Here is a 17,170-nt window from a genome sequence, read left to right as displayed (position 1 = left end):
ACCAGACCCCGGACCAGGTGCCGGGCAGGTGCTGGCGAGCCGGCCTTGTACGCCAGGCCCAGGAAGATGAACTCAGCTGCCAGCGACGCCCAGGAACGTCCGTCCCGTTCTCTTGCCCGAACAAACTCTCGCGCACTGGCACGCCCCGCACGCGGCCGCACCATGGGCCGCACTTCACTTCTTTTCTAGCAACTCGCACACTCGCCACAATCACCATCATCACAGTATGCTGCAACTTCATTATGAGGCATGCTTTATTTAAGAGATTTCAGGCACGCAATGAAGCAGGTGCTCGAGACCTTGCTTTATGGGATAATTCTCTATGGTGTACATATGTCTCGATCAGCAGTTGATTTTGAAAATACTACTATTAGTTATGTGTCACACATTCGAACAGTTGTATGCTTGTGAAACATTAGGCTTATATCTTTAAATGTTCTGACTGTTGCCTCGGAATAATTTATCATGAATCCTATATGGTACGTACCATGGAGTCATCATCAATTATTCCATTATTAGTAGGTATCTGTACTAATGTTTTGAATGACTGCGCCTCAACCTTGCGAACGTAGCCTGAATTACTGTATCTCTAGGAATCTCTTGTTGTATCTCTAGCTCTAGGAAGAGCTAGAGCACAGGACCTCCTTCGCTTGTTCTAATTGCTCTGTTTCCTTTGCATACAGTATATGCATATAACATGAATGGCATATCTGTGAGGGCATTATGATAATCATGTATAATTAGACAACTTGTCTGACTATCCACATCTGAGAATGGACTTTTTTTGCAACAAATTTAATTCCTTACAATCACAAACCACTGGTTAAAAATAAACTATTTTTGCTAAGTGTCTTTCACAGGTGTCACACATCTCAAAATAACAGCTTGAGGGGCAAGTTGGTGCTGCATAGTACCCAGAAATATGGTGCAACAAACACAATCACATGAGAAGAAACACAACACAGGCGCACACTACCAACTGTAATATGGATCTGAACACACACTTCCTCTTCACCACTCATCCTCTTCTACACCCAAGTACATCTTCTTCACACACCTCTTCTTTGCCAAGTAGATAGTAGCACTTTCTTCACCGCAGAACATAAACATCGTCCAAGCATGACAGTCACCAATTCTACACTCAAGTATATCTCCACACCCCTCTTCTTTGCACAGTAGCTAATATCACAATCGTCCCAGTGTAACACAACCATCATCCAAGCAGGACAGTCACAAAGTCCACCACATAGTCACACACTAGCAGACAACCACCACACATGTGCAGTAAGACATGTCCATCCAAAACACTTCACTTGTGAAGTCCCTATGTAAAGAAAGAACTGTAACTTGCCCAGCATGTCTACCAAGCAATGAAGTACATGAGAATGAGAAGTACATGTACTTGAGAGAAAGAAGGATCAATAAACAAACATGGCCACAATACCCCCCCTCCCCCCACCCCATGAGAGGTGTCTAAAAAATAACAGCTTTAGGGCCGATAATAAACTCAATTCTTTTCTTTACTCAAGAAGATTCCTCTATAAAAGTAAATTCTTTCCTGCGTAAACACAGCGAAACTTCACTAACACGTCTTCTTTCTTCTGTATCCAGAACGCCTCTAAAATTTCGCGGGCCCCCCCCATCTTGTCCCGACTCTTCCCTAAAATATTGAGCTTGCTGAACAGTGGCTCACACTTGCACTTCTGACAGTGCAGTGGTAACTTTGACCGCTTTCCATTTTCTATGGACTTCTCATGTTCCCTTATTCTATCACTGATACATCTTTCAGTCTGCCCTAGATATACTTTACCACATGCGAGTGGAATCTCGTAAATCACTCCCACCACACATCCAATAAAACTCTTTACATGCTTCTTATCACATTGTGCTTTCTTTCTCCTCCCTATTAATGCACGCAAACCACCCAGTTTTTTTGGTGCAGAAAACACAACTGGCACCTCATACCTACCTGCCACCTTTTTCAGGCAATGCGCCACTCTATGAATATCAGGTATTACTTGTGGGCGTTTATTTCTCAACTTATCTACAGTCCTTCTTTTCCTCTTTCATTTTCTGAAGCAGAGTCTCTGCTACCCCACAAGTAATCGTAACCGGAAAACCGGCCACCTGAAGCCTTTGTAATTGGTTATTGAAGCTATCCTCAGCCATATGTTCACATGATTTTAACAGGGCCGACTTTAAACAAAGGGAAGCAATCGCTCTTTTAGCAGTTTTTGAATGGGCTGAACCATATGGAAGTAGCTCTTGTTTAGCCCTGCGAAAATGCTTCCAACACACTTCATCACAAATTTTTATATTTAAATCTGGAAACTGCAACTTGTTGTCCACAGGTTGTTCATGGGTAAAAGTAACTCCTTTTCTTTGTATCGTAAAAATAGAAAGGACACGTTCCACACTTTGAATCACTGCAGAGCCGTTATCCAGAATGACTAAGAAATCATCAACATACCTAAATATTTTAAAACCTGAACCATTAAGGGATGCATAAATTGATCTGTCAACAGAAGATAAAAAGATGTTACATAGGACTGCGGCAACGCATGACCCTATACAAATGCCCCTTCTCTGCACATACATATCTGTCCCAAACAGCACAACAGTAGACTTAACTACAGTGACTAAACCAGGTAATCACAGATTTCTTTTTAACGTTGAATCTTTTTTTGCCATCGACATGTTGCAGATATTCTGATGTCATTTGGAAACACTTGGAAATATATTGCTTTCCTCTTTAAAGGTGCACGATGCATCTCCTGTCGATACTTCAGTAAAGCTGTGTTGATGTGCCGTTCTAGGGTCCAACAGAACATTACCAGATCAACTCGGTCATCTGCACAGAAAGTTAAAGCTTTGTCACAGAAGAGCATGTGAAGCGTCTTCAGAGTGTAACTGCAACCTTGGAAAAGGCGCAGAAACTAGCAGCCTGTATAGGGGAGAACGTTTTAAACGAAAAAATTTCAGCGCTGCCCCCACGGCAGCAAGAGACTGTTCAACAATGCTTTGCTGCTGCATGGGTGAAACCGAAGGGAATGCGCTACAGAAGGAAATGGGTGCTTGAATGCATAATAATGAAAATGAAGAGCCCACAGCTTTATCAGCACATAAAAAAAAATGACATCTTCTGTCTCCCAAGCAAGTCTACCCTGAAACATTACCTTGTATCATACTGATCATCATTCGGCTTCAATGAGAAAGTTCTGAAAAAAATTAAGGCAAAGGCTGCTGACATTGACCCTTACAGAAGGCATGGTGGCCTTATTATTGACGAGCTGAAGCTCTCTGAAAGCTTGAATGTGAAACACGGTGGCTTGATTGAAGGCTATGTAGACCTTAGCCCTTTCACCACACCCAGTCAGCAGCATATGCCATCTGATCATGGCATATGCTTTTAATGTTTCTGTGCTTGTTCGCATTGTATATTGAGTTTGCTCCCCCCTTATGTAATGCCCTCGGGCCTTTAAGGGAAAAAATAAATGAAATAGTCGTTCTCTTTGTATCGTTTGTGGGTAAATGGAGCCAAATCATTGGCTGCGTTGCTACCAGTGGCAACATGAATGCTGAAACACTGACAAAAATAGTCATAGAGGCTACTATTCTTGCTGAGAAAAGTGGCCTTTTCGTTGACTTTATTATGTGCGATGGTGTGACCTGGAGTCGCAAGATGTGGCGATTAAAGGCCTACTGTCCACCCTCCGGTTGAGAATATTTTCTTCCCCAGTAACTGTGAGACTTCACCCCCAGAACGCAAGGCTGCAAAATGTTTTCAAAAAGAGTAACTAATAACGCAGTTACAGTCACCGCAATCACCCGATTCTGTAGTGTTTCTCTCCTCCCATTCCCTCGCAAAGGTTTTTCACTCTCCTGCCCGGTCGTCTAGCCTCCGCAAGACCAATTCCCCTTCCTCCTCTGCGTTTGGCGGGAGGTGGGGCATGGCACTCCGCGTGTGTGAAAAAGAAAACAGGCGAGGGAGTGCGCGCCGCTGGATTCAGTCCGGCCGTGGTGAGGGAAAAGCGCGCAGCGAGCTGTAGATACCCATCCTCACCCTCAGACAGCCAGACTGACCAATGGATGTCGTTTTCGACTAAGACGTCATAGTTGCGGCTCAATGGGCCAGTGTAGGGAATGGGGAAGCTGGCTTCCCGAAGGAGAACACGAGAGCTTTGATTTGTATTTTCGTTGCTTTGCGGCGTGCATATCACTGTAGCATTTTGCATAGACTACCTCCGGTACCTGGTGGAAACACTGGGTTACTTTGCTTAAAAGGTCCTTCCATGGAAAGTGGCCCTTTAATAGGTGTTCAAGGCACTGCTCAGTTCGTGAAATGTAAAGTCCAGCATCCAGTGGAACCCATAAGGAGCTTGTTCTTTATATCAGGTTTTCCTCATTTATTGAAATACTTACGGAACTGCCTTCTGAAGACTGGATTTCAGACTACAGATAGACAAGTAAATTTCACTCACTCTCAACCTTCAGTTTCAATTAGTTGCTACCTACATTGATGTCTCTATAATCTGTGTGAACAGGTAGCTGTGGAGCATGTGAAGGAGGCATTCAAAATGGATTCCACCACTGCAACACTCAAGGCTATGCCTGGAATGACGCGAAGCCACCTTGAGTCAAACAGTTTTGAAAAGATGAGTTTCCTATGTGCTCTAGCTTTTTTGAATTAAAGTCCAGCAAAGCCTTCACCTTTACAAGCCAGAATTGAAGTTTGGATGTATTGCTGGAACAAAAACATTCTTCAGGTGAGCAGAACTATTTGCTAATTTCATGCAACCAGTCTTCTTTCCCGATTCTGGTAGCTATCTATCATGCTCAGTAGTACTACAGAATAATGCAATACTAGCAACTACCTGAAAACCTATATACACCATAAAACTGACTTTAGACACTCCAGGCTGGTGCTGCAATGGATGCTTATCATCGTGTCAAGTGCTGAAGGTTTCTTTACTTTGTGTAGTGCAGACTGATACAAGAGCTCATAGAAGCCATGACTTCCCAATTTCCACTGGAGGCTCTGCGACCGGGATCGAAACATCACAATGTTTTGAAGATATTTTTAATTTTCTTTGACCAGGTTTCCACTGGAGGCTCTGCAGCCGGGATCAAAACATCACAATGTTTTGGAGACAGTTTTAACTTCCCTTGACGACTGGGAGACGCATGCAAAAAGTAGTCGCGGTTTTTTGAGTGCATCAACAGCCATTGGTCTTCTTGCGACTATTTCCAGCACACTTCAACTATTGGAATACTTGACAGGAAAGCTGAAGTACAGATATTTGATGGCTTCAAAACTTAGCCAAGATCCACTAGAGAATCTATTTGGAATGATAAGACAGTCTTCAGGATGCAAGCAGCACCCTACTCCAACCAAATCTTTAATTCTAGTAAACTGCCTTTCTTTTTATGGCCTCGTAAAATGTGTATCACAAGGTAATCATCCTGAGACAGAGCTAGATTCCCTCCTAGATTTCGAAGAAGGGTGTAATGAAGTATGCCCAGATAAGCAGCCTTCAAATGCAGTGTCAAGGCCTTCAGCTAAAGAACAGAGTTTAGTTTGCACACCTGGGCATGATCACAGTTAGAATGTAGCTACAAGTGACTCTAGAATTGTTTTTTATGTAGCATGCTATGTTGCACGGAAGTTTGTATTGAAGACAAAGTGCCAATGTGCATGGCCTTACTTCCAATGAAAATTTCTTCCTTGCAAGGCTGACGAAATACCGCGACCATGGAGGACTGCTGTACCCGTCGGCACAGCTTTATGGCTTTGTGTCGAAACTAGAAAACCTTTTCACAGACTGCTTTAGCTGCAACGATTGGCATTCTGAAATTATTCTCGATATTTTGGAAGTAGTTAGAAATAGACTGCACTAAGTTGGTTGCCCCATTCACGCAGAAGGCCTATCTGAAGAAGTAATAAGGTTTTATTTAGTCAGCAGACTACACTTCTATGTGAAAGGGGTTGATTCAAAAAAGGCAGAACGAGAACGAGCGAAACACCTTAAACTAAGCCGTTGCTAGCGCTGCTGTGAAGTGCTAGAGCAAGTGAAGGAAATAAGCAGCAAAATGCGTGAGCACAAATATATGTAGCGGTGACAGATCTGTTCATATGCTTCATAAAGCAGTGACTTTGTCTCACCAAATAAGTATGCAGTAGCTGTTAATGCCGTCTGAAAGCCTTGGGGTGCGCCTCTTGTTCTGCGGAACATGCGAATAAAACATAATGCATCCTCTCTTCTACTTTGTCTCAGTTATATGCATTCATTCTACCTGCCATCTCCATGCCCATCTTGTTTTTGTGTGCTGCAGCATGACTGCTTGTGAATAAACAGTTGTTGTGGCCGACCCTCCTTCCTTCCCCGTTTGTCCCTGGCATGAATCCCATGCTATTACTATTGATGTTAAGCATTAATGGAAAGAGCTGTATAATGCCAGGATATGCAGTATTATAATTTCTTTCCAGGGAAGCAATGCAGGCATGAGTGACATACACTATGTGAACATCCCAAAGAACAATTGCATTGATTAACTTTGTTTGAACATGTGCACAGCGCAGAAGTTCAATTCAAGGTCCGCTTAGCCATTTCAGCAAAACCCACGCAAATGTCGCGGTAATATTCTAATTTGTTGGCGCGGCTACTGCGACATAGGTCGAGTGCGGCACTGGCATTTTACCCGTGGAGCGCGCCGCTTCGAGGCACTCTACCGTAAAGACGCGCGCAGCGCCACCGCTCCCTGTCGACACCGCGGGGAGCACACTACCCAACATTCTAGTTTACTGTACCTTGGGGGTTAGCCCGTTATACCTAGTGGCACGGGCCGAGGCATATTATTATTATTTTTTTTTTATAGTCTCACCATAATATATGTATCTAGGGGTTGGACTTCTCGGTTTGAACCGAAAAACACCGATAAAGGTATGCTGAAAGCATTTTAAAAGGTTCAGTTTAAACCGAAAAAGGTCAGTACCTCTTCATGCAAACTGCAAACTCTCGATAATGGGAGGAAATTGCAAGTGTTCAATCCTGGGGCATGATGTGAGACAGCCAGATCATTGGTTAAATACAGCGGTCGAGGGTTTTGAAACATTGTTCATGGCCCCACGAATGGGAAAAGAAGTTCAGCCATGCTTCCCGACCCTGATAAGCATGTCAAGTGTCTGAGGAGGGGTGCCTGCAGCAAGGCACACTTCGAGGGGTGAAGGACAGACCAGAGCATTCGCAGCGCAAGTGCTTCCAGGGAAATCGTGAAGACCATAGCCCGCCAGTTTCTTGCCACGCGACACTTCTCAAACACAAGCCGAGAGAAGCACACTTGTTTTTTAAATGACCTGGTTTATGCAAAATTTAAATCGTAATAATATTTCAGTTACTCCTTTGTCTAACGTGTGAATTTGTTTTAAATACTCATTTTGTCATAATGCTAATTTCATCATGGCAATAGCATTTTCTTCTAGGAGCTTAGCTGTATATATGAACAACTGTACATTAAATAAAAGTGCATGAAGCACATGCAAGAAAGAACCCACCAAAATGAACACTATGTCACTTTCCACTGTGCACGTATGCCTCTTATCCCATCGAAAAAAACCTAATTTCTTCAGCAGAAAATATTAGCAATAAAAAACAAAAAAAAAACGGAAGTTGTGTTTGCAAATAAACGAGAAAAGTCAGCCGAATTCTCAGAAAATAAAAACTGAAAGCTCCAACCCGTACCTATACCCTGGCCAGTACAACCAAAACTGCAATAAGTGCAGCAAAAGAGCCACATACGACCACATTCTCTGGAACTGCGTAGATTATCTGCTCCAGGCAGAACTAATACAGTTCCCTTCCCCCAGCGGTAGGGGGTAGTGCTGGTCAGCTTGGGCCCGAAAATTGAAGTATGCGCCGTCGAGCAGGCCAATGAGATCGCCACCAGCCATGGGTTAGCGGCCATCTATAGAGTATGTCTCTCTTTCAACCTGCTCTAAGCAGTGAAATAAAGATTTTACAATCCAATCCTCCTTCGGAAAAATGTGTGAAGCATGCATAAAATTGTAAACTGGCTGAGGAAAAGAAATGTGCAATATTTGCAATTACTCCATAGCTCTCCATTACACCAACTTTCTGCTTCCACTTCCCCCTTTCATTGTGGTGCTGTTTGGGTGTCCACAGAGAAGTGGGAAAGACATTGCGCCTTTATTTCCCCTATAACCCAATTTAAAATGACCGCTCAGATTCCTCAGTGCTAATCTGCGTGAAGCACCTCACCACCTTCTCTTTCTTCACTTCAAGTCTAAGCAGAGAAAGAGAGAGAGAGAGCAGCTTTGGACAGGCATTAGCTAAATCAGTGATAGCGGCTTGTAGCGCTTCTCATAAGTAAGAAAATGTGTGTCCGTGAGGTTGTTACAAAAGCTGTGGAAGGAAATCAGAGCTGCATGCTCCAATGAGCCTACAGAGAAGATACAGAGACAAACATTTTCAATATGTTTAATAAAATACCTCTTAGGTGTCCTTAGAGCGGCAGTCGGTGATCTCCGCATCGCCACGGCATTTGCAGCCACCCTGGTGGTGGGAGCGCCGCCTTATGGGCAACGAATAGGCTCACAGCCACACTATGTTCGCACCGACCAGCTCGTCGTCTGGTAGCTCCACTTCCATCAACTCGGGTGGCACACCATCACGTACACCATGTTCGACGCAGAATTTACGCAACGCACTCTCGGACGGAAGCGGGTAGTTGCCCGCCAACAGGGCACGGTACGCCTTGGGTGAAAAGCGATATATGTCCAAGGCAAAGCGCTGAGTGGGCTCTGTCCAGGCCACGGGAGTATCGCCCAGACCTTTCACGAGACTGTCGACCTGATCAGTCCGCAGGAAACGCGCGAGCCGCTCCGTTTGGCGAGAGAGTGCAGTCTTCACCCGCGCCATCTGGCGTGCAGTCTCGCAAAGCTCGCGCCTCGTGTTGGCGACATCCTGCTTCAATACCTCCACGTCTCGTCGGAGTTCGTCATAGGTAGGCGGCCTGCGCAAAACATAAAATGACATGTTAAAGGAATGGGCTGCAAAAATGCTGGCAGGTGACCATGCAATGTGGTGGCGGGAAACTGTTGCTGTCCTCTAAGCTGATGATGGTGTATATTTGTGTTGTGTTGGGTTTATTGGCACATAAGCAACTGAAGCTATCATGTGCCAAGCTCGAGGTTAAAAATCCAGTTTGGTGTATTTACAGATTGTAATTTGTTCAGGGTTATACTGTGTGTATGATGTTAGCTTCTTATAAAAAATTAATAATGCAGGATAAGTTGACAACGGCATTTTCACCTAAAACCAACGCTGGGTGAAAGGAAAGTGTTCGTTGTAGAACTTTGTGAAATGTTTTTTTCTTAGTGTTTCAAATTTTTTACATGAGTATAAGACATGTGAGACCGTCACTGCATACATCACATAGGGGTTTGTCTTGTTTTGAGAGTAGAAAATTATGTGCGAGATGTGTGTGACCTATACGAAGGTGACATAGAACCACTTCTTTAAAACGTTCATGGTGAGTACTTGATTTCCATTCTCCAAACACAGGCCTTACCAAATGAAGTTTGTTATTTACTGCATTATTCTAAGTGAACAACCATTTATCTTTCTGCTTATAATGTGCTAACTTTATGCAATCTTTAAATGGTAAACATACTTTCTTTGTATGTTTCTTTCGAGCTTTAGCTGCACATGAATCCGCTCCCTCATTCCCTTTGATTCCTACGTGACTTGGCACCCAACAGAGTTTTATGTTCAGTCCCTATGCAGTGGCATTTGCTATGTCGTGCACGATATTGCCTATTAATTGTTTAGTTGCATTTCTAGGGTGAAGGGCGGTAAATACATTCAGGGAATCTATGTAAATGATACTGTTTTTCGCATTCTCGTTTGACTGTTTCAACTGCTAAGGAGACAGCGTAACACTCCGCAGTGAAAATGGAAGCACACTGAGCTTCAACTACAGCACTAGCTACATAAAATGCTGTTGTAGAAGAGTCAGTAAGAACGTTTTATAATTTGTATTTTTCATTGAGCGCTAAGAAATCCTGTAGTAAGTGTTCATGTGGTGTTTGGTTTTTGTTGAATTTTGTAAGTGTGAAGTCCAATACATTTGGGAAATTGTACCAAGGTGACAGAGGGTAGAGACAATGCACGACATCAGGTAGTGTATCTACTAAGTTCAAATCTCAGCACATTTCTTCGAAACAAAGCAGAAGCGGCCCGACTGAACAGTGTCCCGGATGGGCATTTTGTAGCTATTGTGTAACAAAGGTGTTTTGGTAGTGAGGGAATTTTCAGCATGTAAGGAAGTGTCAGCATAGTTCTTCTCTCTGAAAGTGACAGCTCGTTTGTTTCCATGTAAAGGCTATGTACAGGCGATGTCCAGTAGGCACCTGTTGACAAACACAAACCTAAGTTGGGTACTGGGTCCAGTCGTTTCAGGTATGAGGGCCTTGCAGCCCCGTACACTATGCTAACATAATCCAAGCATGAGCACACAACAGAACGATAAATCTGTAAAAGGCATGTTCTGTCTGATCCCCAGCGTTTATAAGGCAGCACTTTCAGTATATTCAAAGATCTGGAGGCTTTCTTTTTTAGTGAGTTTATGTGTGGAAGGAAAGTCAGCTTTCTGTCGAATATAATGGCCAGAAATTTGTGCTCATGTTTTATTGGCAGAGCAACGTCATTGAGATGAACTGTGGGATCTATGTGCAAATCTTGTCTGAGTGAGAACAAGAGTTACTGACTTCTGTGTGGAAAACCTGAAACCATTTCTATCAGCCCATGTGGCTAGTTTATTTACTGCTAACTGGATCTGCGAAAGAATGGAGGTCTGGGCTAGTTGGTGATCATCGATATTTAAGAAACAGCGCAAAAGGACAGACGAGCGGAAGGAGGTACACAACGACGGCACTGAACTTACAACTGTCTTTATTAGAAAACACTCTTCATTTTATACTCTACTCAATCAGCGCACATGCGCAACATAAAAAAAGAATGCGTCAAACCCAGACGTACTTATCAGGATAAAATCAATTACAAATCACACGTGTGTGCAATTAGTCTTTAACCTTTGTGAAGTAGGCTCATTTCTCTGGCTGATAAAGACAAGGATGGTGTGCTGACACACTAGTCTGTTTTTCTGATGATATGGAAAGCCTAAGCCAGCTCTCTTGTGGGCCGGTCATTATGCACAAACAATTCTGCATCGACAAAGAATGGAACACATTTACATGGAAAGCAATGTTTGGCTAAGTTTGTGGCTTGTTTGTCTAATGCATTACAGTGCTCCATGAGCCTAAAATTGATACACTGGCCAGTTTGACCGATTTACGTGTGGCCACAAGAGAGCGGAATTTGGTACACTACACCCTTGTGACACGGAACATACCTACTTACACGCTTAATGTTACACTTATTTCCTTTGCGTCCTTCACTCTTCCTTTGAACGGCAGCCCCCAATTTTTCTAGTATGTTAGGCGCTGAGAATAAAACATCCACTCCGTGCCTAGCCACCCCTATCTTTAATCTGTGAGATAAGGCATGCACATATGGCTTAACTGCTACCTTCTTCCGTTCTTTAGGAACCTTTTGCATCTCCGAGCCGCGTTCTGAACATTTTAACATTCGGATAACTTTGTCTGCACTAGACACTAGAATGGCCTCAGGGTACCCCGCTTCCTTACACTTCTTAACCTGAGTGGCGACACTAGTGCTCATTTGATGAGGGCAAGACTTTTGCACTGCCATCCTTAAACAACTATCGACTATACGCGATGTGCAAAACGCCGACAACGCCGCCTGTTGCCAAAGCCGCAAAGCGTAGGCGGGCTCGGTCGGGTGCTGTTCATGTCGGCCTCTATGCGCGCGCGTCGTGTTTTCGTCTTTGGTCGTGGTTTAACAGATATAACGCCGCTGTCAAACTTTAGCAATGATCGGGAAGAATTGCTGCATAGTTGGTTTTTCGAACAGACATAAAACCTTGCCAGGAACACGTTTGTATAAGTTTCCTGCGATGCTTCACGACGGCAGCCGTGAATTGCGGTTTTTCGACGCAGAAAACAAGCAATCTCATCGAATGACATTTGTTCAGGTTAATGTCATTTTTTTCGACGCGCTGCTACACGACCAAAGCTAATGCCATTTTCAAAGTATGGTAACTGTGATTGACATGGAAATGTTGGCGCGCCTTCAATATGTTGCGATAGGTGACTGCGCTGTAAACGAAAGCAGCCTTTAAATTGACATTCATGTTTTGCATGCCTTGTAACCAGCCTGTTGATTAGGACTATCAATTACGAAGTTAGCGGCAGTGTCGGCGGCGTTTGTTTACGAAAGGGCACGGAAGGTGCGCACTTCGGCGCTCGACTGCGAACAGCGTACGAGTTTCAACAACGCGTACACTTTGTGCACTAAAGCAAGTGTCAAGAACAACACGTAAAATAGGCAGTATCTAGTGTACTGTCCGACGGCGCTTCTATAGAACCTTCGAATATCGCCATACGACGCAGCATACTACATCCCTGTTGACTCCTGTACGTTTTCGCCAGATTGTTCGCTCGGCGAATGATTCGTAAATAGTTTGTAGCAGCAAACAACGGCGTATTAGAGTGAGGTGCTTCATCGTGAAGAATGCAATTTGTGCCACCGCACAGCTCATTAACTTGTTTCGAAAAATTCCCGAGCTTGGCCTCATCAAGAAAGCATATGGCAAATTCGTAACGCTTGCCACATCGGATACCGCGAGCTTACCGCAACGACGCTGCCCGCGAAAGCGCTCTGGCCGTGTGCTAGGACCTAGTCGTCGCTATGCCTATGCGCCTAAACAGTTTCGCATCAAAGCCGTAGCTGGAATCTCTCTGGAAATAGTAAATTTCATATTCGTAAAACTGCCGTAGTATCAGTTCAATTGTCTCACAAATTGTCTTACAGTAAATGGAAGGTGTAACTTCGGTAACGCCTTAGCAGCGGAGCTAGAGAACAAAATCGGCGTCACACCACGGCGTCAACAAAGCTGCGTCACACCGGCGGCAGCTACTAATAGCAGAAAATTGCTTGTATTGCAGTTCTCACTTCTTCCAAAATCTCGTTACGTAACAGTGATTGTTCGTAAAGGTATTTTTTTTATTCCTTCATCAAATTAAACGCTTATTCAAAATCAACAGAGCATGCTTTTCTGAAGGTGGCGAAAGAAATTCTCTGTGTCGGCGACTCGGTGCCGACGGACCCCTGCAGCAGGAGCGACATGTCCGCCCGCGCTGGGTGCGGTGCCTATGGGTTGGCTGGCAGCGATGGGTGCCAGATTTTTTTTTTTGCAGTGGTATTTGGCATATTTCACAAACATGACTAGCTGCACAATTATAGGGGCACAGTATATTTAATGCAGGTGGCACATTTGTAGTTAATTTTGGGTGTATCTTCTCATCGAGTCTTTAGTGTCGAGATAACACATTTCCTCGTTGATCGCATTCGGATAAGTACCTCAAACTCGTTCGATACCTATAGTCGTTTTCATTGAATGTCATTATATTTTCTCGCGTAGCAGCAAACAAATATCATTTTGATCATTCGATGAAAAAGGTAATAAATTTGCCGTGTGGCAGGGCTGAGTGATAACTATGTTTTCAGTGTTTTCTGCTTGTCATTGCACCTTCCGTGAACACTTGTTTAAACTTGGTTGCCTCCACTGCCGGGAATATACAATACGCATTAGATTTATGCAATGCTTAGCCAGACAATCTTTAGCGTGCATCGACATCTATAACTCGATCGATAACTCGATCTCCCTCAGTAGCCCGAGCCGGTGCGGCAGGTTATTGAACAGACATTTTCCAACATGCGTTTTGAAACTTCCCATGCAATTACTTTGAAGACCGGAGCCAGTATTTCTGTTCGGTGGCAAGATTACGAAGACATAACATGTCGCTGTACTTGATATTCAGTCTAAAGGTTCTACAGCTTGTTACAAAGCGCGCTGCAATTCTGCAGTTGGGTGCGAGGGTGATACAAATGAAATGAAGATGATACTGCAATAATAAAATAGCATATAAAATTTAAATCTAATATGCTCTTGGCTATCCTGTGTCGAAGCTTTTCAGATATTGCCTCTGCTGATATCTCGCTTCCCCATGAAATTATCTACCCGATCTGCCTTTTTGACGACGGAATAGGTGAAATTCGTCCTGTACAGGCAGTGGTAAAGCGCAAGCATAAAATATCTGAACTCTTGCTACAGGAGCCCAATATGAGCTATTTTTCTGATGCTCAGAATGCTGGTTTGCAAGTTCGCTGGCTTTTCCCACGGTCGCACCAGTAGGAAACCGCTCGCAGTTTCGAAGACGCTGCCTAGTTTGTTGTATCAATTTATTGCATGTAAACGAAGCAAGCGTGTACCATTAAGCAAAGAAAGAATATTGGTTCATAGGTCAAGGAATGAACAAATTAGCGTGGCGTTGTAATGAAAGCAGGGCACTCAAAATGAGCTCCACTTCGTACGCAACCTTGTTGACGCCAGTCTGCAGGAAACACTTGATGCATGTGGAGGCGATGTAGTTTCAGACGGCCGTGATATCGAACACATATCCACTATTATAAAGGGCGATTCCCGTGTGCATACTGTCATCGCCGAAGTGCCCGCGAGACACGCACGAACGGCAGATCGCATGCGCGCACCACGGCCACGCTTGCCGCATGAGGCCCGCCTCGGATTCCAACGGCCGCCGCTACGCGGCTTTCAGTGGCGCCCCTATAGGCGCTGCGCATGGTGTATACCGGTTTTTACAAGCTTAAAGTGAAAGGATTTATAATTCAGCAAGTGCTTCTCACTTCTGGGAGAATATTGCCAATAGATATGGTCCGACTGAAACGTCAATTTTAAATCAAGGAACTGAAGAACGCCCTTCCTGAGGAATTTTGTGGGTGAATTTCAGTCCCAACCCATTTCTTGTGAAAACTTCAAGAACTCGTGTCACATCCTCAGGTTCCAGGGACCCCCCAACCACAAGGAAATCGTCCACATAGCGGAAAATGCGGGATACAGTTCCAGCTAGATCAGTCTCTATTTTCTTATCAACAGATTAAAGATAGTGGGGGCTAGGCACAGAGTGGATGTTTTATTCTCAGCCTCTAACAAACTAGAAAAATTGGGGGCTGCCATTCAAAGGAAGAGTGAAGGACGCAAAGGAAATAAGTGTAACATTAAGCGTGTAAGTAGGTATGTTCCGTGTCACAAGGGTGTAATGTATCAAATTCCGCTCTCTTGTGACCACACGTACATCAGCCAAACTGGCCGATGTATCAACGTTAGGCTCAAGGAGCACTGTAATGCATTAGACAAACAAGCCACAAACTTAGTCAAACATTGCTTTTCATGTGAATGTGTTCCATTCTTTGTAGATGTAGAAGTGTTGTTTGTGCATAGTGACCGGCGCACAAGAGAGCTGGCTTAGGCTTTCCATATCACCAGTAAAACAGACGGGTGTGTCAGCACACCATCTGTCTTTATCAGCCAGAGAAATGAGCCTACTTCACAAAGGTTAAAGGCTCAGTGCACACACACGTAATTTGTAAGTGATTTTATCCTGATAAGTACGTCTGGGTTTGACACGCGTTTTTGACGTTGCGCTTATGCACTGATTGAGTAGAGTATAAATTGAGGAGTGTTTTCCTAATAAAGACAGTTGCAAGTTCAGCGCACTCGTTGTGTACCTCCTTCCACTCGTCTCTGTCCTTTTGCGCTGTTTCTTAAATATAAACTGGATTTGCTTGTTGCATGTTGATACATTAGAAGATGTGCATGTTATCTGCAGGTCATCAACAAAGACAGAACACATGATGGACTTCGGGATTATTTTTGCTGTGGAGTTTAAGACAGTAGTACTTAAGATGCACCCCTGTGGCACACTGTTTTCTTGAGTAAAGTTTTTAGACAATGTGGAACCAAGACGTACTTGAAATGACCGGTTAGATAAAAAGCCAGCAAGGCATTTTCCATCCTGGCACGAATCCCCAGCTCTCCCAAGTTGCGCAAGGTCCCAAACCTCCATGTGGTGTCACAGGCTTTTTCGAGGTCAAAAACGACTAAGACAGTGTTGCCTATGTATAAAGGCTTCTTGAACTGTATTTTCGAGGCGGACAAGGTTATCAGTAGTGGAACATGTTTTCTTAAAACCGCACTGGTGAATGTCCAGCACTTTTCGGAATTCAAGTACAAACATCAATTTATACTTAGAATACTTTCAAATGACTTTGCGAGACAGCTCGTCAGGGCTATTGGTCTATAACTGGATGGAGAATTTGGAGACTTTCCGGGTTTCCAGAGTGGCACTACAATGGCTTTCTTCCACGCGTTTGGGATTACAGTCAAACCCGGATATATCGAATTTTGGTTATATCAAACTCCCGGAATATCCCCCTGAGAATCCCAGGTAAAAGTATAGGAAAGTCGCGTCATATCGAACTCAATTTCACCAGTCGTTCGATATATCGAACTCCGCACCACGCACTGGAAAGTGTGCCTTTCCCAAAGACGATCGCGTCACCCTCGGCCGTTTGCCACGTGAAGTTTTCAAGCCACGCGCGGAAGGAATGAGAGGGGACAGTTCGGCTAGGGCAGCGGTTATCGTTTCCCACGCGCCAGCACGTGACGCAAGCCATGTGCGTGAATGAACCAGAAAGAACCGGTGGGAACGAGAGGGGAAAAACTCGATAGAGCGAAGCACAAGGGTATGCCCATTCTTTTGCCAAGCTATCTCTCTCCTCCCTTTTTCCCGGCCTTCGTTCGCAGTAGCACGCGCTACGCATGCGCCAAGCCAGCTCAGCCCGTTTTCAGACAGAACGTCGGACGCTTTCTCCAGCGTGTGTTGAGAACCCTCTGCGCACGGCGGCTGACGTGGCTATGGCGCCTGCGGAAGTTAAGAAGCGGCAGATCTATCTTCTTCTTCTTCTTTTTTTTTTGAGAGAGAGTCGGTTGTTCTTATCGTTGTGCTGTACACGCGGCGTAGCGTACGGTATGGCGTTACGAAGCGCCTTTTTTTTTTTTTTTTTTTGCAGCGTGCTAAAGCAGCATTTGCAGCTACTTTATCATGCTTTCTAATGATTTTGTGGCAGTAGACTACCCGCCCCAAGTGCGG

At 44.3% G+C, this 17,170-nt stretch overlaps 1 protein-coding gene across 2 annotated transcripts in view; it reads right to left on the bottom strand.

Moving 5' to 3' along the window:
* Positions 1-8,479: 8,479 nt before the first annotated feature.
* The window catches only part of LOC146184117 (uncharacterized), a 76,804-nt gene continuing 68,113 nt past the window's right edge, over positions 8,480-17,170 (bottom strand). For both annotated transcript variants that reach the window (XM_084609269.1, XM_084609268.1), the window contains exon 6: positions 8,480-9,030. In XM_084609269.1, coding sequence (XP_084465395.1) covers positions 8,610-9,030 — 421 coding nt within the window. In that variant the 3' untranslated portion in view covers positions 8,480-8,609. The remainder of the gene's footprint in view (positions 9,031-17,170) is intronic.

The sequence above is a fragment of the Amblyomma maculatum genome, chromosome 7 (genome assembly GCF_055883805.1).
Source record: "Amblyomma maculatum isolate TAMU_Amacu chromosome 7, ASM5588380v1, whole genome shotgun sequence".
Classification (NCBI taxonomy): domain Eukaryota; kingdom Metazoa; phylum Arthropoda; class Arachnida; order Ixodida; family Ixodidae; genus Amblyomma; species Amblyomma maculatum.
Note: the sequence above shows the minus strand (reverse complement) of the source record. Positions and strands in the feature narration are given on the sequence as shown.